Source organism: Salvelinus sp. IW2-2015, linkage group LG17 (assembly GCF_002910315.2).
Source record: "Salvelinus sp. IW2-2015 linkage group LG17, ASM291031v2, whole genome shotgun sequence".
NCBI lineage: Eukaryota > Metazoa > Chordata > Actinopteri > Salmoniformes > Salmonidae > Salvelinus > Salvelinus sp. IW2-2015.
The window spans coordinates 5,696,440-5,722,865 of record NC_036857.1 but is presented as its reverse complement, the minus strand read 5'-3'; the positions used below and the strand labels follow the sequence as shown (position 1 = coordinate 5,722,865).

The 26,426-nt window shown below is 44.5% G+C and overlaps 1 protein-coding gene across 1 annotated transcript in view; it reads left to right on the top strand.

Moving 5' to 3' along the window:
• Positions 1–5,489: 5,489 nt before the first annotated feature.
• prpf6 (PRP6 pre-mRNA processing factor 6 homolog (S. cerevisiae)) overlaps positions 5,490–26,426 on the top strand; it is a 31,048-nt gene continuing 10,111 nt past the window's right edge. The window contains exons 1-15 of the mRNA XM_024005533.2: positions 5,490–5,862; positions 6,606–6,768; positions 6,861–6,979; positions 7,097–7,175; positions 7,360–7,536; positions 11,511–11,648; positions 13,370–13,464; positions 13,562–13,718; positions 14,109–14,271; positions 17,544–17,662; positions 17,816–18,034; positions 19,054–19,176; positions 19,342–19,463; positions 20,135–20,273; positions 20,420–20,539. Coding sequence (XP_023861301.1) covers positions 5,573–5,862; positions 6,606–6,768; positions 6,861–6,979; positions 7,097–7,175; positions 7,360–7,536; positions 11,511–11,648; positions 13,370–13,464; positions 13,562–13,718; positions 14,109–14,271; positions 17,544–17,662; positions 17,816–18,034; positions 19,054–19,176; positions 19,342–19,463; positions 20,135–20,273; positions 20,420–20,539 — 2,223 coding nt within the window. The 5' untranslated portion in view covers positions 5,490–5,572. The remainder of the gene's footprint in view (positions 5,863–6,605; positions 6,769–6,860; positions 6,980–7,096; positions 7,176–7,359; positions 7,537–11,510; positions 11,649–13,369; positions 13,465–13,561; positions 13,719–14,108; positions 14,272–17,543; positions 17,663–17,815; positions 18,035–19,053; positions 19,177–19,341; positions 19,464–20,134; positions 20,274–20,419; positions 20,540–26,426) is intronic.

Sequence of the window (26,426 nt, the reverse complement as noted above, 5' to 3'; positions counted from 1 at the left end):
ATCTCAATTGCACTTCACACTGCCCTCTCCCACCTGGACAGGAGGGGAGATAACTATGTGAGAATGCTGTTCATAGACTACAGCTCAGCGTTCAACATAATAGTCTCCTCCAAGCTCATCACCAAGCTGGGGACCCTAGGACTGAACACCTCCCTCTGCGACTTCCTGGCGGGCCAGCCCCAGGTAGTGAGGTAAGCAACAACACCTGCTTGCTGACCATCAACACGGGGGCCCCAAAGGGGTTAGTCCCCTCCTGTACTCCCTCTTCACCCACAACTGCATGGCCACGCAGGACTCCAACACCATCATCAAGTTTGCTGACGACACAACGGTGGTCGGCCTGATCACCACAGCGATGAGACAGCCTACAAATATAATAAAATAAAATAAAATGTTATTTGTCACTTGCGCGAATACGTGAAAGCTTACTTACAAGTCCTTAACCAACAATGCAGTTCAAGAAATAGAGTTAATAAAATATTTACTAAATAAAATAAAGTTAAAAAAATTATAATCTAATCAATCAGAAAGTAAACACATAAATAACGAGGCTATATACAGGAGGTACCGGTACCGAGTCAATGTGGAGTCTATATACAGGAGGTACCGGTACAGAGTCAATGTGGAGTCTATATACAGAGGGTACCAGTACCGAGTCAATGTGGAGGCTATATACAGGGGTACCGGTACCGAGTCAATGTGGAGGCTATATACTGGGTGTACCGGTACCGAGTCAAGTTGGAGGCTATATACAGGAAGTACCGTACAATCAATGTGGAGGCTATATAGAGGGGTACCGGTACCGAGTCAATGTGGAGTCTATATAGAGGGGGTACCGGTACCGAGTCAATTGGAGGCTATATACAGGGGGTACCGGACCGAGTCAATTTGGAGGCTATATACAGGGGGTACCGGTAAAGAGTCAATGTGGGGCTATATACAGGGGTACCGGTACAGAGTCAATGTGGAGGCTATATACAGGGGGTACTGGTACAGAGTCAATGTGGAGGCTATATACAGGGGATACCGGTACCGAGTCAATGTGGAGGCTATATACAGGGGTACCGGTATCGAGTCAATGTGGATCTATATAGAGGGGGTACCGGTACCGAGTCAATGTGGAGTCTATATACAGAGGGTACCGGTACAGAGTCAATATGGAGGCTATATACAGGGGTACCGGTACTGAGTCAATGTGGAGGCTATATACAGGGGGTACGGTAAAGAGTCAATGTGGAGGCTATATACAGAGGGGACCGGTACGATCCATGTGGAGGCTGTATACAGGGTACCGGTACTAGTCAATGTGGAGTTTATACAGGGGTACCGTACAGATCAATGTGGAGGCTATATACAGGGGGTACCGGTACCGAGTCAATGTGGAGTCTATATACAGGTGTACCGTACCGAGTCAATTTGGAGGCTATATACAGGGTGTACCGGTACCGAGTCAATGTGGAGTCTATATACAGGGTGTACCGGTACGAGTCAATGTGGAGGCTATATACAGAGGTACCGGTACTGAGTCAATGTGAAGTCTATATAGAGGGGGTACCGGTACCGAGTCAATGTGGAGTCTATATAGAGGGGACTGTACCGAGTCAATGTGGAGGCTATATACAGAGGGTACTGGTACCGAGTCAACGTGGAGTCTATAATAGAGGGTACCGGTACCAAGTCAATGTGGAGTTATATAGAGGGGTACCGGTGCCGAGTCAATGTGGAGTCTATATACAGAGGGTACCGTACGAGTCAATGTGGAGGCTATACAGGGGTCCGGTATAGAGTCAATATGGAGGCTATATACAGGGGTACCGGTACCGAGTGCAATGTGGAGGCTGTATACAGGGGGTACCGGTACTGAGTCAATGTGGAGGCTGTATACAGGGGACCGGTACAAACTTTATTTTATTTAGTAAATATTTTATTAACTCTATTTCTTGAACTGCATTGTTGGTTAAGGACTTGTAAGTAAGCATTTCACCGTATTCGGCGCAAGTGACAAATAACATTTTATTTTATTTTATTATATTTGTAGGCTGTCTCATCGCTGTGGTGATCAGGCCGACCACCGTTGTGTCGTCAGCAAACTTGATGATGGTGTTGGAGTCCTGCGTGGCCATGCAGTTGTGGGTGAAGAGGGAGTACAGGAGGGGACTAACCCCTTTGGGGCCCCCGTGTTGATGGTCAGCAAGCAGGTGTTGTTGCTTACCCTCACTACCTGGGGCYGGCCCGCCAGGAAGTCGCAGAGGGAGGTGTTCAGTCCTAGGGTCCCCAGCTTGGTGATGAGCTTGGAGGAGACTATTATGTTGAACGCTGAGCTGTAGTCTATGAACAGCATTCTCACATAGTTATCTCCCCTCCTGTCCAGGTGGGAGAGGGCAGTGTGAAGTGCAATTGAGATTACAGCATCTGTGGATCTGTTGGGATGGTATGTGAATTGGAGTGGGTCCAGAATGTCTGGGATGATAGTGTTGATGTGCGTCATGACCAGCCTTTCACTTCATAATTACAGGTGTGAATGCTACAGGGCAATAGTCATTTAGGCAGGTTGCCTTGGAGCTCTTGGGAACCGGGACAATGGTGGTCAGTTTGAAACATGTTGGGATTACAGACTGGGACAAGGAGAGATTGAAGATGTCCGTGAAGACACATGCCAGCTGGTCTGCACATATATTGAGAACGCATCCTGGTATTCCATCTGGCCAGGTGGCCTTGCGACTGTTAACCTGTGTGAGTGTTAAGACTGTGTGATCACTGAGATCACACAGTCATCTGGAACAAAGGGGCTTTCACGCAAGACTCAGTGTTGTATTCCTCGAAGCAAGCATAAAAGGCATTTAGTTCGTTTGGAAGATATGCATCACTGGGCATTTTATGGCTAGGTTTCCCTCTGTAATCCATTATCGTCTGCAAGCCCTGCCACATGCGACGAGCGTCAGAGCCGGTGTAATAGGATTCCACCTTTCTCCTACACTGAGTGTACAAAACATTAGGAACACCTGCTCTTTCCATGACATGGACTGACCAGGTGAATCCAGGTGAACTCTATGATCCCTTATTGATGTCACTTGTTAAATCCACTTCAATCGGTGTAGATGAAGGGGAGGAGACAGGTTAAAGAAGGATTTTTAAGCCTTGAGACAATTGAGAAATGGATTGTATATGTGTGCCATTCAGAGGGTGAACGGGCAAGACAAAAGATTTAAGTGCCTTTGAACGGGTATGGTAGTAGGTACCAGGCGCACCGGTTTGTGTCAAGAATTGCACTGCTGCTGGGTTTTTCACGCTCAACAGTTTCCTGTGTGTATCAAGAATGGTTCACCACCCAAACATTGTAGTCAACATGAGCCAGCATCCCTTTTGAACGCTTTCGACACCTTGAAGAGTCCGTGCCCTGGCAAATTGAGGCTGTTCTGAGGGCAAAAGGGGGTGCAACTCAATATAAGGAAGGTGTTCCTAATGTTTTGTCCACTCAGTGTATATTGTCATTTTGCGTGTTTGATGTCTTGTCAGAGGTCGTACGGGCTTTCTTTCGTCCATGTCACTGTCCTGTTCCTTGTAAGCGGTAGCTTTACCATTTAGCCCAGTGTGAATATTGCCTGTAATCCATCAAAGGGAGACAACATCCATTATCTCTGCTGGCTACCAGGACCACAGCCATGCTAGACTCTCTCTGTGTGTGTGTGTGTGTGTGTGTGTGTGTGTGTGTGTGTGTGTGTGTGTGTGTGTGTGTGTGTGTGTGTGTGGTGTGTGGTGTGTGGTGTGTGTGTGTGTGGTGTTGTGTGGTGTGTGTGTGTGTGTGTGTGTGTGGTGGTGTGTGTGTGTGTGTGTGTGTGACAGACATGGTGTTCTCGTTTTCTCCTCCATGCATGTTTGTGTCTGTGCGTGTCAGCAGAGAGATGTAGCTTGTTTACCACAAATATCCTACAACACGAATAGAGAAGACAAGGTGATGCAAGTTCCAAAAATACCTTTTATTGCGACTCACTGCTCATCCACTGATTTCATCTGGCATTGTGTCATATCTGCATCTGCCAAGGCTGACCTCAAACAAAGGTGACTGAATGCATTCAGAACAGTAACCAGGGGATTAGATGTGGACATGGGTTTGACACGCAGGGTTTTCTTGATCATTAACCTCAATCAGCATTACTGACGGGTGGTTTCCCTCTAATGACACGGACCTGGATCGCTGGATCACAGACAGACAGACAGACAGCAGTTAAACATATTCAGTTAGACAATCTATCATAATTTTGTATGAAGAATATACTATCAACTCAATATCAACTATTTCCGTACACCTCGGCAATGGTTAACTGAGGCTCTCAGCTCCTGGCTCCCGGCTTTCAGTAATGGGGCTCCCGAGTGGCGCAGTGGTCTAAGGCACTGCATCTCAGTGCTAGAGGTGTACTACAGACACCCTGGTACGAATCCAGGCTGTATCACAACCGACCATGATTGTGAGTCCCATAGAGCGGTGCACAATTGGCATGGATTTGGCCGGTGTAGGCAGTAAGTAAGAATTTGCTCTTAACTGACTTTTCTATTTAAAACAAAGGTTAAATACAAAATGAAACCAGGTCTGTGAAGTTTTGCGGCTCTTTGGATCTATGAAATGGTTCTGGGCTGTTGAAGCCATACATCCTCTAATGCAGCTGACAGCGAATTTTCATCACAGAATCTTCTCCCAGAAGTGAAATAATGTCTGCCCTGGAGGCAAATTAAATGAAGAGAAATGAACATGCTGAGGCCTTGGCTGTAGATGGCTAAAGTTAAAGGTGATGGAATCAAATTGATGCATAGGCGGAGGTACTTCATCACAAGACAGACAGCACAGAAACGTCATATTAGGTTGTAATTACATTTATCGCAGTGAGCCCGTCCTGTGATTGACAATGGACCGCCCAAGAAGGCTTTAGTGTCCATGTTAGACTGGTTTGATATATATTAGATAGTGCATCTCTGTCAAAATGTATGCCAATTAATTTTCAAACACTGTTTAAAATGTGTCGGCCAATCAGCTGTGTTTTTAAATTGGTTCTCTCAAGAAATAGGACAGTGTCGACTTTCATTATGTCAATAATGGTGAAATGCAGACTCAAAATGACCTGGCTGTCAAACCAGATAGGCTGAGGTAGCCTAATGAGCTTCTGTTGATGAGGGCTAGCAGATTCACTCAACTATGTGCTGATCAAATACAAGACCCGAAACCAATGCATATTTATTCCCTGTAGTTACAGGTAGACTTAATAAACCATTTAGACTCCAAATTCCAGTTGCCATGTCTGGGATGTGTGCAATGGGCCTAAAGTAGGCTATTCTCCTAGCCTGCACATTTTCCTGTAGTCTGCTGCACTCTGCTGGTAGAGCATGGCAGTAGTAGTTGTAGAGCGCCACAAGGGGCGCTGCTGCAGACCAATGTCATGATTGTAAAAGGAAGTGCGTATGTTATTGTTTCAAAAGTTCCAGTCTGCCGGAAGCTCATACGAAGAAGATTATTCCGGAAGTGAACCCGTTCTTATTATACCTTAGTGAGTGAACCGCGTTGTCTGTATAACTAGCCACGATGGCTAGCAGAGATGGAAACTATAATAACAGAAATCAAAATGATGGTAGAGGCTCTAGGGGCGGTGGACAGAATTTCGGTAGAGGCTCCGGTGGCCGCGGGCAGAATGATGGTAGAGGCTTTGGGGGCGGCGGGCAGAATTCTGGTAGAGGCTCTGGAGGTGGCCGGGGTGGCGGGCGTAATGCCGATCCCCCGCCAATGCCCATGTCCTCCCCGCTCATGGGCAAGAAGAAAAAGCCCTTCCTTGGGATGGCCGCGCCGCTAGGCTATGTGCCTGGACTCGGCAGAGGGTAAGCAGGCATGATGTTAGTTAGCTTAGCCACATAGCTAACTAGCTACAGTAACTAAGCCACCTTAAATCTTGAATTTGGCTGGCAATCAAGTACTTGTACCTAAATCTTGCTAATAGTGTTAAGATGCAATACGTCTAAAATTCCTTCTTTCTTGTTATTAAGTAACGTTAGTAACTACTTGTGCACCAATGCAATGTTTGGCTCGCAATCTACCTATGTAAACCCTCCAGAACCAGACTGAAACAAAAACTACAGAGGCTGTGGTCTCCAGAAGCAGGATTGAAGATAGCCAGCCGATCTGACCAGCTTGCTTACAACTGCACTAGGGTCTGACAGACTTCCAGTGTAGATTAAGACACCGCTGAGCCAACCCGAGATATGGCTCGGAAAATGTATCTCGATACAGGGATGAGAAATGAGTTATACTCCGAATTGCCCCATTATCCCAACTGAACTATTACAACAACTGCAATTTTTTTTAGCAGTCGTTTAATCTTCTCGGTGTAACAGTTGGGATAATGGGACAATTTGAAGAACACCACATTTCTCATCCCTGGATTGAGGTATGTTTTCCAAGCCATCTCTCGCACCTGCTCTGCTGTGTAATACTCTACACAGGAAGCCTGTCTGACCCTAGTGCAGCTGTAAGCAAGCGGGTCGGATCTGCTGGCTAGATTGAAGAATAATGTTCTAGTCTGTTGTTGAATCTCTCCATCTAACTCTACCTCTTCTGTCTCCAGAGCCACAGGTTTCACCACCCGGTCTGATATCGGTCCCGCTCGAGATGCCAACGACCCGGTAGATGACCGCCATGCTCCCCCGGGGCAGAGGACGGTGGGGGACAAGATGAAGAAGAACCAGGAAGATGACGAAGAGGATCTGAATGACACCAACTATGATGAGGTGCTTGTTTATACATGACACCCAAGAAAAAGTTCAGGCAAAGCTCAGCTCTCAACGTATTGTAACATCTGCCTCTGCCCACTTTGTCTCAGTTTAACGGCTATGCTGGCAGTCTGTTCTCCAGTGGACCCTATGAGAAAGACGACGAAGAGGCAGATGCTATCTACGCAGCTCTGGACAAGAGGATGGACGAACGACGCAAGGAGAGAAGGTGAGAGAAGAGACTTCCATGTGTTTATTAGTGTGGGTTACTGCTCCTGAGGGGGTGTGTGTGTGTGTGTGTTACTGCTCTGTTGTGTTAACCCAGTCTGTCCTGTGTGGTCTCCAGGGAGCTGAGGGAGAAGGATGAGATAGAGAAGTACCGTATGGAGCGCCCCAAGATCCAGCAGCAGTTCTCTGACCTCAAGGTTGGTCACTGTGTTCCCATGGCAACAGAGTCAACTCTCCTGTACTGTCTCTGAGCAGTCCTACCTTTAAATCTGCCAAAGACACAATTTCCATCTCTTAATGGATAATGACATTGAAAGCAATACATATATTCTACATTCTCTCTCCCTTTCTCTCTCTCTGGCTCTCGGTCTCTGTGTGTAGAGGAAGCTGTCAGGAATGTCAGATGAGGAGTGGCTGAGTATCCCGGAGGTTGGCGATGCCAGGAACAAGCGCCAGAGGAACCCGCGCTATGAGAAACTCACCCCTGTACCAGACAGCTTCTTCTCCAAACACCTGACCACAGGAGACAAGCACACCACCGTGGACCCACTGCAGGGGGTTAGTAACGTTACATGCACAGAAGCAGACACACACTCAAGCATACTCACCAACTTCTAAGGGTCATGCATCGCCGTACTCTCATACCACGCTCTCTCTGTTTTGTCACATGTTGCAGTTTCATTATGTGCCTGTAGGAGTCAACTTCTGCTGAAACATTCTCCAAATCCTACCTAGGGCTGTTGGGGAGACTGTATTACCGCCACACCGGCAGTCATGAGTCATGACCGCAGTAAAATTCCATGTGACTGTCGAGTCACAGTAATCTCCTCTTATGCACTCTGGACATGCTTCGGTAGTACCCAACTTGCTAACGATCATTGGGTCCTGATGGCCTGGTCCTCAGGGCTCTATTGTCCCTCCATCAGGTCCTAATGGCCTGGTACTCAGGGCTCTATTGTCCCTCCATCAGGTCCTAATGGCCTGGTATCAGGGCGCTATGTCCCTCCATCAGTCCTAATGGCCTGGTACTCAGGCTCATTGTCCCTCCATCAGGTCCAATGGCCTGGTACTCAGGCTCTATTGTCCCTCATCAGGTCCTAATGGCCTGGTACTCAGGGCTCTATGTGCCTCATCAGGTCCTAATGGCCTGTACTCAGGGCTCTATTGTCCCTCCACAGGTCCTATGGCCTGGTACTCAGGGCTCTATTCCCTCCATCAGGTCCAATGGCCTGGTACTCAGGGCTCATTGTCCTCCATCAGGTCCTACTTGGCCTGGTACTCAGGGTCATGTCCCTCCATCAGGTCCTAATGGCCTGGTACTCAGGGCTCTTGTCCCTCTAACCACTCTGACATCAATGTAAATGCTTTCTACGGTGATGATTAATTCAAAACACCCATACTATTAGAGCTTATGCATGGTCTTATGAGTCCAAGCCCCCCCCCCCAAAAAAACTACATTAAAATGATCGTGCCCTTATACAATACATATTATGCATGACAAAAAACATCAAACAAAACTGATTTAAGATGTCTTTGGTACATAGTTGGTCTGGCCTTTGAGTGTGGACTGTATTATTATGCATACTGGATCGACTGGTTACCTTATGCTCCAAAATGTCTATCCATGAGTCTGGGAGAGAACGTATAGCCCTAGGCGCTGCTGCTGGTTCATTGATTGTGCAGGGCGGCTTACAGTTAGCCTACAATTAGTACATTTGTATTTGGTTTTGAATAGCCTAGTAATAGGGCTTTTTTTTCATAATTCAATTGTGACATTACTTTAAGCTATACAGAATATCTCACCACCATGCATTTCCATCTCCCCTCTCCTTTATTTTTTTCTCAAGCGCGCAGGCGGGTTGTCAACAGTTTAGTGAAATTTGTTTAGTTGTGAAAACATGTTACTATCGATGTTCCCGAACAGATTCCACTTGGTTTCCCAAATTAAGCACTTGCTATCTGCAGGATCAAGGTTGAAGGGCCCATGGCATACAGAGTTTGGGTGGAAAATCCCGTCGGGCAGCAAGAGCATGCTCCTCAAACAGTGGTTGATGCGTGGAGTGAAATAAATGGAGTGAAAAKTATGTTTATTTCKAAGCACATGCTCCGCTATAAAACCGAAGTAGCCTACAAAASTGACTGGCGGGAAAGCACGCGGCCTACATTCACTATTCCAGTGCATACAGATGACATGTCTTTTGTCCCCTGTCCATTTGATAATGGGACATTCTAAATCGAAACAAATTTTACATATTAGTAAAGACATGATTATAATTGAGAATTGTCTGATGGGTGAAAATATGATCACTTGATGAGAGAACAGCTGTGCAGCCTGAGGCAAGGAAGAGAGCAAATCTTTTTTTGCTACTTTCTCAAATCATCAATAGCCTATAGTCCCACCATGCAGCCCATATCTTTTCTGATTTCTAAGACATTCTAAGGTTTGTATCATTCACAACTAAGGTTGACAAATAACAAAATCTAGCATATAGGACCTGTTTCAAATGATCACTTTTACACTTACTATAAAATAATGAAACGGGACTTATAAGCATATCTTGTCAGCTAATTGAACAGCCTATGACATGGAGTATAGCCATATAACTAACATACAGTAGGCCAACTCATATTCTGTTCTTCTGAAATACATTTTCTTCATATCATAATGTTTCTTTAGACCTGACTAAAATAAAGAATGGATTTATTGTGAGGGTGTATATTCAGGGTTGGGTAGGTTACTTTCTAAATGTAATCCGTAACAGTTAGTAGTTGTCTAAAATTGTAATCTGTGAAGTAACTTTTGTATTACCCAAACTCAGTAATGTAATCTGATTACATTCGTTTACCTTGAGATTACTTTCCCCTTAAGAGGCATTAGAAGAAGTCAGAAATGTATGTTACCAATTGAACGACATCTATTGCAGAATAAATCAATGTTAAAGTTTACATATCTGGTCATATATGGATGTTACATTTTGCTTTATGGGTTGTTTATGTAGGCTTCTTCTAACCCATCGCTTTCTACTACATATAATAATACTATTAAATTGTATCTTTACATTAAAAACCAAAGTCTATCAGAATTCCATATTTCCAAGTCCTATTCTTGAAGATCAAGGGGTATTACATTTATTGGACTGACTGGCAGTATAGATTAGCCAAATTGTTTTACCTGCGCATGACCCCAAAACTAAGGATTTATTAGCCAGCCCTACTCTGTTGTTTCTGATTTTGTTGTCATGGAGGACKGATTGGGCTCATTGATTCGAGTTGAAAAATAAATCCTGCGCTCATGGAATGGCATGCTTTGAGCACTACTGAAAAGTGCTATTTACATGTGGAAAATAAATGCCATATGCTGCATTTGTTATAGGCCTATTGTTTACCTTTTTGTTGGACACTGATATCTTGATAATATGCCGCTGTTTAAAGGGCAAATCTTATGCTCGCTTCGAGCCAAGCAACACTAAAGCATGCACGAGAGCACCAGCTGTTCTGGATGACTGTGTGATAACACGCTAGGTAGCCGATGTCAACAAAACCTTTAAAGAGGTCAACATTCACAAAGCCGCTGGGCAAGATGCATTAACAGGACGTGTACTCAAAGTATGCGTGGAGGTAACCTGTCTAAATGATTACCGCCCAGTGGCACTCAAGTCGGTAGACATGAAGTGCTTTGAAACGCTGGTCATGGCTCACATCAACAGCATCCTCCCAGACACCCTAGACCCACTCCAATTCCCATACCACCCCAACAGATCCTCAGATGACGCAATCTCAATCGCTGTATGTAGATATGTAGATATCAATAATAAGTGATATCATTATCACCGTAGACTACACCACTGCTGTCATCCTTACCTCCAAGCATTTATTCAAGTTGTATAATCTTTGGATGCTGACAGCAGTCGCACCATTGGAAGACATAGCTTGGATTGTAGCCTACAAAAGCCTATTCCTGCTCTTTTCCCATGATCCATAAAACAGATTTGGTGTGTCATCATAGTGGTCTCTGACTTGTGGTCAGACTCACTCAGGTGGAACAAATTTAAACTTGATCCTTTTTTCAATGCTGATTTGAATGTCATTGAGAAAACAAGTGTCAAATATTTCCCCCCCACAAACTTCCTTTCTGAATTTAAAAGTAATCCTCAAAATAATCATCTGGTTTTTCTAAAGTATCTGTAATCTGATTACAATATGTTTTTTGCTGGTAAAGTAACAGATTACAGTTACCGTTTTTTGTAATCCCTTACTTGTAACCCAGTGTATATTAAATTTTAATTATTAGACTATTTTACATGTAGAGCTTCCAAAGGCGTGCATCAGAGGCTTGTATGCGTGGAGGCCTGGAGATGCGAAACTGTTAATTAACGGTCAATTACCTTGAGACCGGCAGTCTTCTGCATGACAATAACCAACTGACAAAATGTCATGACTGCCACAGCCCTAATCCTACCCATGCCAAAAAGTATTTCTAGGCTACTGGTTCTCATCCAGACACTTATTTGTTGTGTTGGTTCCGTCTCCAGTTGAACCTCCCTGGTGGTCTGGAAAGCCCGTACCCTGGGGGGATGACCCCTGGCCTGATGACCCCTGGGACAGGAGAGCTGGACATGAGGAAAATCGGCCAGGCCAGGAACACACTGATGGACATGAGGCTCAGCCAGGTAATGCACCACTTTAGTCCTACTGACTTAAAAGCTTGTGTCTAGTTTGACTGTTATTCCCCAACCTACAGTGTGCTCCAAAAGTATTAGGACAGTTATTGTAATACTTTTCTTTTTGTCTCTGTACTCCAGCACTTTGGATTTGAAATGATACCATGATTATGAGGTTAAAGTGCAGACTGCCAGCTTTCATTTTAGGGTGTTTTCATCTATATCAGGTTTCAGGTAGCCGAGTGGTTAAGAGCGTTGGGCCAGTAACCGAAAGGTCGCTGGTTCGAATACCTGAAGACTGGGTGAAAAATCTGTCTGTGCCCTTGAGGAAGGCTCTTAACTCTAATTGCTCCTGTAAGTCTTTCTGGATAAGAGCGTCTGGTAAATGACTAAAATGTTCATGTAAAATATCATGTGAACATAGTACAAAAGTATTGGGTCAAATTCAAATATGTAGTAAAAGTTTAGAATTTGGTGCCATTTTCCTAGCACGCAATGATTACAAGATTGGATGCATTTGCTGTTTGTTTTGGTTGTGTTTGAGATGATTTTGTGCCTAATAGAAATCAATGGTAAATAATGTATCATACCCCACCAAAAATTCTACCCTCCCATGTTATTGTAATGACGAGAGATTAACATGTCTTGGGGGTATCATATAAAATGCTACCCTCCCATGTTATTATAATGGTGAGAGGTTAACATGTTTTGGGGGTATCATATAAAATGCTACCCTCCCATGTTATTGTAATGGTGAGAGGTTAACATGTTTTGGGGGTATGATATCAAAATCTACCCTCCCATGTTATTGTAATGGTGAGAGGTTAACATGTTTTGGGGGTGTGATATTTGTGCATCTAACATTCTCACTGATCATTATTCATGATTCATTCAGGACTATCTGTAATCATGGTAGCATCCACATTTAATGTAGATGTGTCTAGAAACATATTATATTCTTATTTACAATAAGGGACTCTAAAATGTCACAATACATTATTTGCTATACATTTCTATTGCAATTATCTGAAACGCAAACAGCAAATGCATACAACAAATGTGTAGAGCCACAAGCTTGATGTAGTCATTGTGTGCTAAGAATATGGGACCAAATACAAAATGTTGACTTCTTTAATACACATATCAGTGAATTTGTTGGCTTCTTTAATTCAGGTGAATTTGTCAGAATACTTTTGATCCCCCAAAATCGGGGGGGCTATTTATTTATTAATTTTACCTTTATTTACCTAGGCAAGTCAGTTAAGAACAAATTCTTGTTTACAATCACCGCCTCGGAACAGTGGGTTAACTGCCTTGTTAACTGCCTTGTGCAGAATGACAGATTTTTATCTTGTCAGCTCGGGGATTCGATCTAGCAACCTTTCGGTTACTGGCTCAACACTCTAACCACTAGGCTACCTGCCACCCTATGTACATAAAGTGCTGTAATTTCTAAACGGTTCACCCGATATGGATGAAAATACCCTGAAATGAAAGCTGACAGTCTGCACTAACCTCATACTCATTGTATCATTTTGAATGTAATGTGCTGGAGTACACAGCCAAAACAACCAAACATGTGTCTCTGTCCCAATTTAGTTTTTGAGCTTACTGTATATGTTATGGAAGGGACTGGTCAGGTGGTATCGAAAGTCTCCAGTAAGCATGTGATCCCCAGTATAACTTCCTGTTTTGTATATCTGTGCTGCTCTCCATCTCTCTCTTCTCAGGTGTCTGACTCTGTGAGTGGACAGACGGTGGTGGACCCTAAAGGTTATCTCACTGACCTAAACTCTATGATCCCCACGCATGGAGGAGACATCAGGTGAGTGGCCCAGAGAATAAACTTAGCTACGAACACACATTTGTTGCTGATCTATATCTCTGTCTGTGTTGTTGACTGTCTTCTTGTGAATGTGCAGTGACATTAAGAAGGCCCGTCTGCTGCTGAAGTCAGTGAGGGAGACCAACCCCCACCACCCCCCCGCCTGGATTGCTTCGGCCAGGCTAGAGGAGGTGACAGGGAAACTACAGGTGGCCCGGAACCTCATCATGAAGGGCACTGAGATGTGTCCCAAGGTAACATACTTTACAGTTTGTGTATCTTTTCAAAGTGCACTTCTTGCTTCCCATGATGCTTATCTGTATATTTGTGTGTTCACTTTTTAGGTTTTAAATGCGGCATTCAATTTCTCCACCAGTCAGTGTCTGTGCTGGCCTGGTTAGATTTCCAGACATTAAAAATGGGCTGGCCTAATTACCCTGTATTAGATAATAGATAGGTCTAGTCTAGAAGTGTCTCTGGCTGTAATCTGCACATTACTGCAGACTAATGATAGTGCTCAAAAACTTCACCTCATTGGTGATAATGATTGATGGATGTGACTGCTAGTCTACAGCCTGGTGACTCAGCCAAGGCAGTGGTGACCCAGGCAATGTGTATGATGAATGGGTGTGTTTTGTCCCCAGAGTGAGGATGTGTGGCTGGAGGCTGCCAGGCTTCAGCCAGGGGACACAGCCAAGGCAGTGGTGGCCCAGGCGGTGCGTCACCTCCCCGGGTCTGTCCGCATCTACATCAGAGCAGCCGAGCTGGAAACTGACGTTAGGGCCAAGAAACGCGTCCTCAGGAAGGGTGAGATGTTTGTGCCCTGTCAAAGCTACAATGGTGCAAACCAGTTCTTGTTGAGACCTGTAAAGCCTTGTTCGCATTGACAGTTTGAAGTGACTCATCAAGTTTTCGAATCTGTTATTTTTCTTGGAGTCTGAACAGCCAATGGTAGGCATTGTTGTCACCTTAGCTTGCTACCTAACTGTTGAATGATAGGAAGTTATCTGTCTACACCACTGTGCCAAGTCATTACTATGACAACTAGTGTGGTATTGTCAGCAGATGATTTCTGCCTGAACACACACACATCCGATTTGTTCACTTGTAACTTGTTCTTTGGACAGTAGAGCCCGACCAATTTATCGGTTCACCAATATTATTGGCCGATATTTCGTACCGTTTAATCCATTGAAAAGGACCAATATAAGATGCAAAGAAAACGCTCGTCATAAAAGCCGTTCTTGATAGAATTTGACTTTTTGTACATTTCGCGCTACACTAAGACTGGACACTACCACCGGGCCAACGCATCCACACCAGTCAGAGGGGAGAGTGAACTAACTCTTAGTCTTACTGCTTCTACTGTGAGTGCTGAGTGGACAGAAGCTTGCCAGCTCAATAAAATGCGCACAGGCCATTTACTGTTACGTAAAGTGTCATGGTAGGGTGTCGTGACAAACAATGGATGCAATGCCCAAATGTAAAGTAAGTGCTGTGCTAAGAAGTTCAAAGTTGTGTTAATGTTATAGCTTTTTAGTGAAGCCAGCAATCTGTTGTGTTATTTTTGCTCTTTAGTAAGGGTATTCCTCAAGCTCTAACATTCAAATGTTTTCAGAGACACAAAAAAACATGTCACTGTCACTTGGTAGGGACTGGTCCTTATTCACATTTCGCCAATCGCCATTTCCGTGACGAGTGCAACCTATCCAGTTAACTAGCTGTGTGTGAGGACTTGACGATGTCCTCTGAGGGATGGTGCTATCAGGGATCTTTGGGATGTCCCTACGCTAAATCCCAACCACAGATAGAACAATGAGCAAGATATTTCACCGGATGTATAAATGTGAAGCATCCGGTAGGCGTTGCCACGCACTACCAAATATGGGGATGAGAGGAAACCCAGTGGCTGGCAGTAGGAGAAGATGGGGCGAAATGGATTTTTGCCAACATTCTGCTAATTTTCTCATTGATTAAACATTTGATCTCAATACAGTTTTCTGTTTCCAAAACTAGAATCTGTTACAAAGAGAGTAGACTAAGTTTGTAGACTTAAAAATTGCATTATTTAGGAGTGCAAGGGCAAATTTAGTTATTGCACACGCACACTACACCGGGTAGTGTTCCCTAACAGAAATATCCAAAATACATGATACAATGCGGCAATACGACCTCGATTGCTCAGTTTAGCTGAGCGGACAGCTCTAGGAAGAGTCTTGGTGGTTCCAAACTTCTTCCATTTAAGAATGATGGAGGCCACTGTGTTCTTGGGGACCTTCAATGCTGCAGATTTTTTTGGGGTACCCTTCCCCAGATCTGTGCCTCGACACAATCCTGTCTCGGAGTTCTACGGTAAATTCCTTCGACCTCATGGCTCTGTTATGCACTGACGAGTGTGTTCCTTTCCAAATCATGTCTGATAAATTGAATTTACCACAGGTGGACTCCAGTCAAGTTGTAGAAATGTCTCAAGGATGTTCAATGGAAACAGGATGCACCTGAGCTCAATTTCGAGTCTCGTAACAAAGGGTCTGAATACTTATGAAAATAAGGTATTTCTGTTTTTGTTTTTTTATACATTTGCTAAAAAAAAWTAAAAATCTGTGTTCACTTTGTCTTTATGGGGTATTGTGTGTAGATTGATGAGGAAACAGTTTTATGTAATACATTTTAGAATGAGGCTGTAACGTAACAAAGTGGAAAAAGTCAAGGGGTCTGAATACTTTCCAAATGCACTGTATATCAGTTATCGGTGAATATTTCCACTCTAAAATTGGAATTGGATCCAAAAATCCCATATCGGCCTGGCTCTATTGGACAATCAGTTTTTAAAAATGAAATTGAAAAACAAAACTGATGTAATCATTAAGGCCTGCACTGTGAACAAGGCTTAAGTGTCTGCTATTGAGACTATTGAGCTTGGACTAGTGATGAAAGGAAAGACTGAGAGAAGAGGGAAATAAAAAGTTCAACAGGCCACCACTCCATTTGAACCCAACCTTGAACCTTGTTTCTTATCCCAGTTGACACTTCTAGCCACGTGAGAGCGCTGCTCCATTACACACACACAGTGCTGTTCCCAGCAGCATACTTCTTTGAGAGACTGGATGTTTTGCTTCCTTTGAAAGTGTTCAGCCCCTACATATCTGGGCTGCCCCTGTCTGTATTTCACCATAGAAATAAAAAACCTTCTCTATTTATCCATCACAGTGCGCCTAGAAGATTGAGGCAATGAGTTGGTATTAAAATGATAATTGCCATGATTACATTATGAATTTTTTTGCAGAAATGTTTGTGTTTTAGGGTTGGACAATATCCAGATTTTCATATCGTCACGTCATCGGGATTTACGGTATTACTGTCTTAGTGCACAAGGGTGCACTAAAAATGCAACAAAAAAACAAATGGGCGTCTATTACCAGAATGCTAACAAAATTAGCACAGGTAATGGCGTATAGTGGCTGCTAGCTAAATATGCTAACGAGCACAAATGAAAATAAACTAATTGCGAATACAGGCAATCCAGCTCATAAAGAAAAAAATCTGTAAGGTTTCCATCCAACTGGCAACAAATCTGCTTCAAGAAAATGTGTATTTTCCCACCAGTGCTGTTTCCACCAAACKGACTTGTTGCAGATAAAAGTCACGTTATGACAATCCACACAAAATGTACTTTTTCACTTTTATGTTTTCATGTACCAAATAAAAATCGAATGTTCAATGTGTATCCATCGCATTTTCAACTCTACCGATAGTTTTGTTACCAAAACTGTTGCGTTAAATGGCCTTTGTGCCTACTCTGGTCATACCGTGGGCTTTCACCACCCTGTGAAGAGTCGTAGTGGGAGGACCTAATGCACCATGTCATCCCATGACTCCCAACTTTACTTCCATATGATGGTTATTCTATCAATATTTGCACATAAAGGCGTTGCCACTGTCGTTTCACGCATATGTAATTTTACTGACAAAAAGATCCCACCATGTCGAACAAACGATCGGTCATTTATACAATTCGGTCACGGGCCAAAAAAGTTTGGGAACCCCAGGTGTAACTCCTCTCTCTGTGTGTCCCACAGCGCTGGAGAATGTGTCTAAGTCAGTTCGTCTGTGGAAAACTGCTGTAGAACTGGAGGAGCCAGAGGATGCCAGGATCATGCTGAGCAGAGCTGTGGAGTGCTGTCCCACTAGCGTGGAGGTACACACATTGATATTGTGCAATGTTCTCATAAGGACCCAGTCTCATACAACTCTACCTTCTGCATTCTGACCCTGACTGCTCATCCCAAAATATCAACTTTTTTTTTTTTCACCCCCTTCCCTCACCTTCCTGCCCCCTCTACCTGTGTAGTTGTGGCTGGCACTGGCGCGGTTGGAGACCTATGAGAATGCCAGGCGTGTCCTGAACAAGGCCCGTGAGAACATCCCTACGGACCGCCACATCTGGATCACCGCCGCCAAACTGGAGGAGGCCAACGGGAATACGCAAATGGTGGAGAAGATTGTTGACAGAGCCATCACATCACTCGGGGCCAATGGGGTCGAGATCAACAGAGAACAGTGGATACAGGTGAGAGGGAGAAAGTGTGTGAGAGAGAGGTGAGAATTTAGAGCACGAAACACCAGTGTGCTACAAAGTGTTATTTTCCTGTGACCCACTGAATAAACAACAGTCTCCTGCAGCCATTATCCAAAAGCCTTCCGCTTCACCCCAGCATATTCAAAACGTCTAATGTTGACAAGTTCCTTCACCCTTTACTCAAATCATGCCTATGTTGCCCTTGACTCCACTGTGTAAAAGGATACTGTAGTCACTTCCTCTCTTCAGAGGTGCTGGCGTGCCAGAGTCATTTGGAACAACTCTCTCGTCCATCTTATTTAATCACTGCAGCACAAAACAAGTGGAGAACTCAAACACTTTGCACGGTGTGTGTGTGTCACTTCCTGCAGGTAGGTGACTGATGTCTTTCTGACCTCTGTGCATTTCACCTCTGTTCAACTTGCACTTATTGTTGTGCAACCAAGCTTTGGATTGCAATTATCTGTCGGATTTATTTTTTGKTTTTCTTTTCCCTTGTTTTTACTCTTTTCTTGGCTCTAAAGTGAAGTGGTCCATCAACAGTTCTCTGGAACAGGCATGGGAGGTATATTGGAGTACACAGGGGTAATATTAAGCATATGGGTTTGGCACTGCAGAGCCAGATCAAACACTGGCTTGATTCAACTCAAAAGAAAGATTTCATGTCATGTTTTTCCCCAGTACAGTTGGAAGCCCTAGCCACCCATAAATCAGTCTATAAATGGTTGAGGATCCCTGGTTGTTTTTTTAGAGGACGTGGGGACAAGTTTTCACATAAATCGCTCTGTAGTTGCTCCAGCATTCCACTGGCTTGCCTGTGGTTCTCTCTCGCTCTCTCTCCTCCCCCTCCCTCCTGTCCTTCCTTTCAACTCCCCCCCTCCCTTTCAAACTTTTCTCACGATTCGTCTTCTCTTCCCTCCCTCATCTTTTCATTTTCCCTCCCGTCCGTACCCCTCTCTGTCCTCTCCTCGCTCAACCTATTCTTTCTGCCTCTCCCCCCTCGTCTCCAGGATGCAGAGGAATGTGATAAAGCTGGCAGCGTGGCAACGTGCCAGGCGGTGATCCGGGCGGTTATTGGCATCGGCATCGAGGAGGAGGACTGTAAACACACCTGGATGGAGGATGCAGAGAGTGTAAGCATGATGACCTTTCACCCATTCCTTATCCTCTAATATCTCCATCCCCCGGATCTAATATCGCGATCCCCCTGGATCTATTATCGAGATACTCAGTTTATATTAGACACATATGGCATGTCCTTAGTTTGATACATTATCTGTAATTATTTTTTATTTCAGTGTGTGTCCCATGGGGCTCTGGAGTGTGCCCGTGCCATCTATGCCCACGCCCTGCAGATGTTCCCTAGCAAGAAGAGTGTGTGGCTCCGCGCAGCCTACTTCGAGAAGAACCACGGCACCAGGTGTGTGTTGAAAGTTGAATTAAATACCGGTACCTATTGATTGTAATTGTATCAAAGTAGATATCATCACTGTGGCACGATGTCATTGGCAAATGATTCAATAGAAGCCAATCAATTTCATTAGTTGCTTTTCATTCATTTAATGTATGTAAAATAGTAATTATTTATGTAAGGAATCAACGAGGGGCTATGCGTTCTCTGGAAAATAATGAGGGACGTGGAAGGTGTGTTCCACAACGCATTAGCGAAGTGGAACTGACCTTCCACGAGAACGCATAGCCCCAAGTTGATTTTTYGATTTATACCATGGCAGTAATTTAACAAATTTACTGCTAGAAATGTGTTGATTTGCAGGGAGAAATGTGTTTAACATCCACTGAAGTAGCTAGCAAGTTTACTAGATAGCGACAATAGTTGCCTTGGTAACAAACAGACTTGCTAGTTTAGCTAACCAAACCCATACGGTTAGTTATGATCAATCACTGTTTCAAAGCCTGCCTGTCCTCACACTTTCTCACCATTACTTATTCAATCTCTTTCCTTTCTCCCCCCTCTGTCTTTACCCACATCTCTCACTCCCTCATTTTCTTCTCATCTGACCCCCTTTCTATCTCTCCATGATGCACCCTTTTACTTCTCACTGTCCACTATCCACCCCCCCTCCCCCTCAGGGAGTCTCTGGAGGCGCTGCTGCAGAGGGCAGTGGCTCACTGTCCCAAGGCTGAGGTACTATGGCTGATGGGGGCCAAGTCTAAGTGGCTGGCTGAGGACGTGCCTGCTGCCCGCAGCATCCTGGCTCTGGCCTTCCAGGTGAGAGAGAAACAATGATCTTGCTAGCTGGAGTAAACATGCTTATTCCAACAGTATCTTTCTTTATAATAACAGGGTACACAGCAAAGTGCAAACCAACATTTGGTGGAAGTAAAACACCCTTCCTCCTATCTGTCTGTGTCCAGGCTAACCCTAACAGTGAGGAGATCTGGCTGGCTGCTGTGAAGTTGGAGTCTGAGAATAATGAATACGAGAGAGCACGTCGACTACTGGCCAAGGCCCGCAGCAGTGCTCCTACTGCCAGGGTGAGTGTGGGGGTTTGTCGGGGTTTCCGTTAGCCGGCAATTGCCTGCTTTCGGCCAATAAATCGAAATGAAAAGCCGATCAAATTGTTGTCGGCCAAAAAAAATCCCATTTATTAATTGATGGAAATACCAGTCGATGGAAATACATTTGACCGTCATGCTTATCAGTATATAGGTTAATGTGCATCATTTGGTGGAATGAAATTGGCCTATTTTCGTTAGTCATTATGTATCTTATTCATCCAACACAACTATCATACACGCCCAGCATACAGAGCCTATTTTGAGTGGGATTTCTCCTGATGGAGGAAAACATGCACTTTTATATAAGCCCATTCATTGCGCAACAATTCTAAATGCAATCGCATGTTAAACCATTTGGTGCCAGGTAAGATTATCATTATGTGCATTTTCATGGATCAGTTTTATTTCAATAATAACTTTTTAGTTTCTATGTATGCTTAGATGTTTTTCACTGACAGCCCCAGCTCAATAATCAGCTAGGCCTATTGCCAGGCTTCCCAAATAGACATAAAAATTGTAATAAATAAATAAATAATGATCCTTGATTTCTCTGGCCAAGTCATGCTTTCTGGTGAAGTATTTTCACTGATTTTATTTTATATATTTTATGTCTCCTGTTCTATTGGACCCACTGCTATGTCATTTCTCTCCTGTTCTTTTGGACCCACCGCTATGCCATTTCTCTCCTGTTCTATTGGACCCACCGCTATGCCATTTCTCTCCTGTTCTTTTGGACCCACCGCTATGCCATTTCTCTCCTGTTCTATTGGACCCACCGCTATGCCATTTCTCTCCTGTTCTATTGGACCCACCGCTATGCCATTTCTCTCCTGTTCTATTGGACCCAACGCTATGCCATTTCTCTCCTGTTCTATAGAACCCACCAATATGCCATTTCTCTCCTGTTCTATTGGACCCAACGCTATGCCATTTCTCTCCTGTTCTATAGGACCCACCAATATGCCATTTCTCTCCTGTTCTATTAGACGCAACGCTATGCCATTTCTCATATTAACAACCCATGATAGTTGTTGCATCTTTAGATCTCCCCTTTTTCTAAGTTTCTAACAGAGATTTACATTTCTGTCACATGGAACAGCACTCAGTGTGAGCTGTTTAGAATGGTGTTTTATTGACTGCTTTATTACACGAGTTGCATGTTCTGTTAAAATGAATTACCATAATCTAATATGCATATGGGTCGGGTAAATATCTCAAATAATAGCCTGTAAATTAAAATCTTCCCGGTCACGTTGTACGGTGCCACATTTTCCTCACGGAAACCCTGACAGGCGGCTGCAGCTCAGTGAGTGTGGGTGCTCCAGTCCATTACTCATGTTTTGTGGGGCTGCAGCTAGTGAGTGTGGGTTCTCCAGCCCATTACCTCATGTTGTGGGGCGCCGCTCAGTGAGTGTGGGTGCTCCAGTGTGGGTGCCCAGTCCATTTACCTCATGCTGTGGGCTACCGCTCAGTGAGTGGGGTGCTCCAGCCCATTACCTCATGCTGTGGGGCTGCGCTCAGTGAAGTGTGGGTGCTCCAGCCATTACCTCATGCTGTGGGGCTGCCGCTCAGTGAGTGTGGGTGCTCCAGCCCATTACCTCATGCTGTGGGCTGCGCTCAGTGAGTGTGGGTGCTCCAGCCATTACCTCATGCTGTGGGGCTACGCTCAGTGAGTGTGGTGGCTCCAGCCATTACCTCATGCTGTGGGGCTGCCGCTCAGTGAGTGTGGGTGCTCCAGTCCATTACTCATGCTGTAGGGCTGCAGCTCAGTGAGTGGTGGGTGCTCCAGCCCATTACCTCATGCTGTGTGGCTGCCCTCAGTGAGTGTGGGTGCTCCAGCCCATTTACCTCATGCTGTGGGGCTACCGCTCAGTGAGTGTGGGTGCTCCAGTCCATTACCTCATGCTGTGGGGCTGCGCTCAGTGAGTGTGGGTGCTCCAGTCCATTACCTCATGCTGTGTGGCTACCTCAGTGAGTGTGGGTGCTCCATGTCCATTACCTCATGCTGTGGGGCTGCAGCTCAGTGAGTGTGGGTGCTCCAGTCCATTACTCATGCTGTGGGGCTGCCGCTCAGTGAGTGTGGGCCATGGACCTCATGCATTATTCATAATTTTTCTCTCCTCTCTTCCTTCTCGCTGTCCTCTTGTTTAAAACAGCTTCTTGCGTTCCAATGAGGGGGGGACTCGTCAAGAGATTATCAAACGAGCCTTAGTGTTGAGGAGCATAGTATTTTTTAAACCTTTATTTAACTAGGCAGGTCAGTTAAAGAACAAATTCTTATTTTCAATGACGGCCTAGGAACAAGTGGGTTAACTGCCTTGTTCAGGGGCAGAACACGACAATATTTGTACCTTGTCAGCTCGGGGAAAAGGTCTTTCTTGAATCACACCAGGAGTTCTTTGATGTGTTAAGATGGAGACAAGATGGTGTCTCAAAGCTGATCTTGTGTGATGTATACTCCCATGTATTAAATTGGATTCGATGGTAAAAGTTACCCCCCCCCACTCTGAGAGATCAGAGCTGGTCTGTCTGGAATCATCTAGTGCTTTAGGCTTCAATCGTTCCTCTCCTCGGAGATAGCAGCTTGATCTTTGTACCAATGTTGATTTGCTTTGGCTTCTAATGTCAGAGCACTTGACTTGTTACTTCTCTTAGCTCAGTGGTGTTAACCCTTTGGAGGTTACCTTCTCTTAGTTCATTGTGTTAAAACCCTTTGAGGGTTACCTTCTCTTAGCTCAGTGGTGTTAAACCCTTTGGAGGGTTACCTTCTCTTAGCTCAGTGGTGTTAAAACCCTTTGGAGGGTTACCTTCTCTAGCTCAGTTGGTGTTAAAACCTTTGGAGGGTTACCTTTCTTGCTCATGGTGTTAACCCTTTGGAGGGTTCCTTCTCTTAGTTCAGTGGTGTTAACCCTTTGGAGGTTACCTTCTCTAGTCAGTGGTGTTAAAACCCTTTGGAGGGTTACCTTCTCTTAGCTTCAGTGGTGTTAAAACCCTTTGGAGGGTTACCTTCTCTAGTTCATGTGGTTAAAAACCTTTGGATGGTTACCTTCTCTTAGCGCAGTGGTGTTAACCCTTTGGAGGGTTACCTTTCTTAGTTTCGTGGTGTTAAAACCCTTTGGAGGGTTACCTTCTCTCAGCTCAGTGGTGTTAAAACCCTTTGGAGGGTTACCTTCTCTTAGCTCAGTGTGTTAAAACCTTTGGAGGTTACCTTTCTTAGTTCATTGGTGTTAAAACCCTTTGGAGGGTTACTTCTCTTAGCTCAGTGGTGTTAAAACCCTTTGGGGTTACCTTTTTGTTCATGGTGTTAAAACCCTTTGGAGGGTTACCTTCTCTTAGTCATTGTGTTAAACCTTTGGAGGGTTACCTTCTCTTAGCTCAGTGGTGTTAAAACCTTTGGAGGGTTACCTTTCTTAGTTCATTGGTGTTAAAACCTTGGAGGTTACTTCTCTTAGCTCAGGGTGTTAAACCCTTCGGGTTACCTTCTCTTAGCTCAGTGGCGTAACCTTCGGAGGTTTGGCCGGTGGGGCTTTCTTTGGCTCGTTGTGCTCTAGCGACTCCTAGTGACAGGACCGTGCGCCTGCAAGCTGAACCCGGTTGTCAGTGGAACTGTGTTTCCTCCGACACGTTGGTGCGGCTGACATCCGGGTCAAGCAGGCGGTGTGATAAATAGGTAGGCGGCCAGGTGGCCATGTTTTTTGGAGGACGCGTGACTTCGCCTCTCCGAGCGCTTTGAGGGAGTTGCAGAGATGAGCCAAGGGACGTAATTCAGGGGAAAATGGGGGGGGATATGCTTGTGGTCATACCACCCTGAACACGCATGTTCAGGGTCGGGCCTGATGAGCACCGGGATGGGAGACCGCCTGGGAGATAACCAGGTGTAGTAAGCTGTATAAAATAACAACACAGAAATAGATGTGGTGCGTGCGATGGTTCCCTAATGCTGGAAGGGGGGGGGGGGGGGGGCTCTGCTCTGCTCAGAAGATTCTATAGTTGGATGTCTATGAACATATAACATAACATCATAACCCTGTTAGTTTAACGGGGTCTTCTTCCTCCTGTGTGTTCCTGTAGATTCATGGACTAGTTTTTCAACCACTCCACTATTTTTTGTTAACAAACTGTAGTTTTGGCAAGTCGGTTAGGACATCTACTTTGTGCATGACGCAAGTAATCTGTCTAACAATTGTTTACAGACAGATTATTTCACTTATAATTCACTGTATCACAATTCCAGTGGGTCAGAAGTTTACATACACTAAGTTGACTGTGCCTTCAAACAGATTGGAAAATTCCAGAAAATTGTCATGGCTTTAGAAGCTTCTGATAGGCTAATTGACATAATTTGAGTCAATTAGAGGTGTACCTGTGGATGTATTTCCAGGCCAACTTCAAACGAGTGCCTCTTTGCTTGACATCGGTGGGAAATTACACAACCTCCACAAGTCTGGTTCATCCTTGGGAGCAATTTCCAAACGCCTGAAGGTACCACGTTCATCTGTACAAACAATAGTACGCAAGTACAAACACCAGGGACCAGCAGCCGCCATAACCGCTCAGGAAGGGAGCTCTGTTCCTAGAGATGAATGTACTTGGTTGCGAAAAGTGCAAATCAATCACAGAACAACAGCAAAGGACTTGTGAAGATGCTGGAGGAAACGGGTACAAAGTAACGATATCCACAGTAAAACTAGTCCTATTTGACATAACCTGAAAAGCCGCTCAGCAAGGAAGAAGCCACTGCTCCAAAACCGCCATAAAAAAGCCAGACTACGGTTTACAACTGCACATGGGGACAAAGATCATACTTTTTGGAGAAATGCCTCTGGTCTGATGAACAAAAATAAACTGATTGGCATAATGACCATGTTATGTTTGGAGGAAAAAGGGGGATGCTTGCAAGCCGAAGAACACCATCCCAACCTTGAAGCACGGGGGTGGCAGCATCATGTTGTGGGGTGCTTTGCTGCAGGAGGGACTGGTGCACTTCACAAAATAGATGGCATCATGAGGGAAAAAATGATGTGGAGATATTGAACCAACATCTAAAGACATCAGTCAGGAAGTTTAAAGCTTGGTCGCAATGGGTCTTCCTAATGGGCAATGACAGCAAGTATACTTCCAAAGTTGTGGCAAAATGGCTTAAGGACAACTGAGTCAAGGTATTGGAGTGGCCATCGCAAAACCTGACCTCAATCCTATAGAAACTTGTGGACAGAACTGAAAAAGCATGTGCGAGCAAGGAGCCTACAAAACTGACTCAGTTACACCAGCTTGTCAGGAGGAATGGGCAAAATTCACCCAACTTATTGTGGGAAGCTTGTGGAAAGCTACCTGAAACGTTTGACCGAAGTTAAACAATTTAAAGGCAATGCTACCAAATACTAATTGAGTGTATGTAAACTTCTGCCCCACTGGGAATGTGATGAAAGAAATTAAAGCTGAAATAAATAATTCTCTCTACTATTATTCTGACATTTCACATTCTTAAAATAAAGTTGTGATCCTTACTGACCTTAGACAGGGATTTTTTTACTAGGGTTAAATGTCAGGAATTGTGAATCTGAGTTTAAATGTATTTGACTAAGGTGTTGTAAACTTCCCGACTTCAACTGTATATAACATCATGACCATGTTAGTCTAACTGGGTCTTCTTCCTCCCCGTGTGTTCCTGTAGATTCATGGCCACCAACGACCTGATGTCGGAGCTGCAGAAAGACTCCATCAAGCTGGACGATGACAGTGAACGCAAGGTGGTCAAGATGATCTCTCAAGCTACTGGAAGACAAAAACGGAGAGGTCCAGAATCTGGCCGTCAAATGGTGAGAGATCTCTGCTCTCTCTGTCTGTTGTGTGTGTGTGTGTT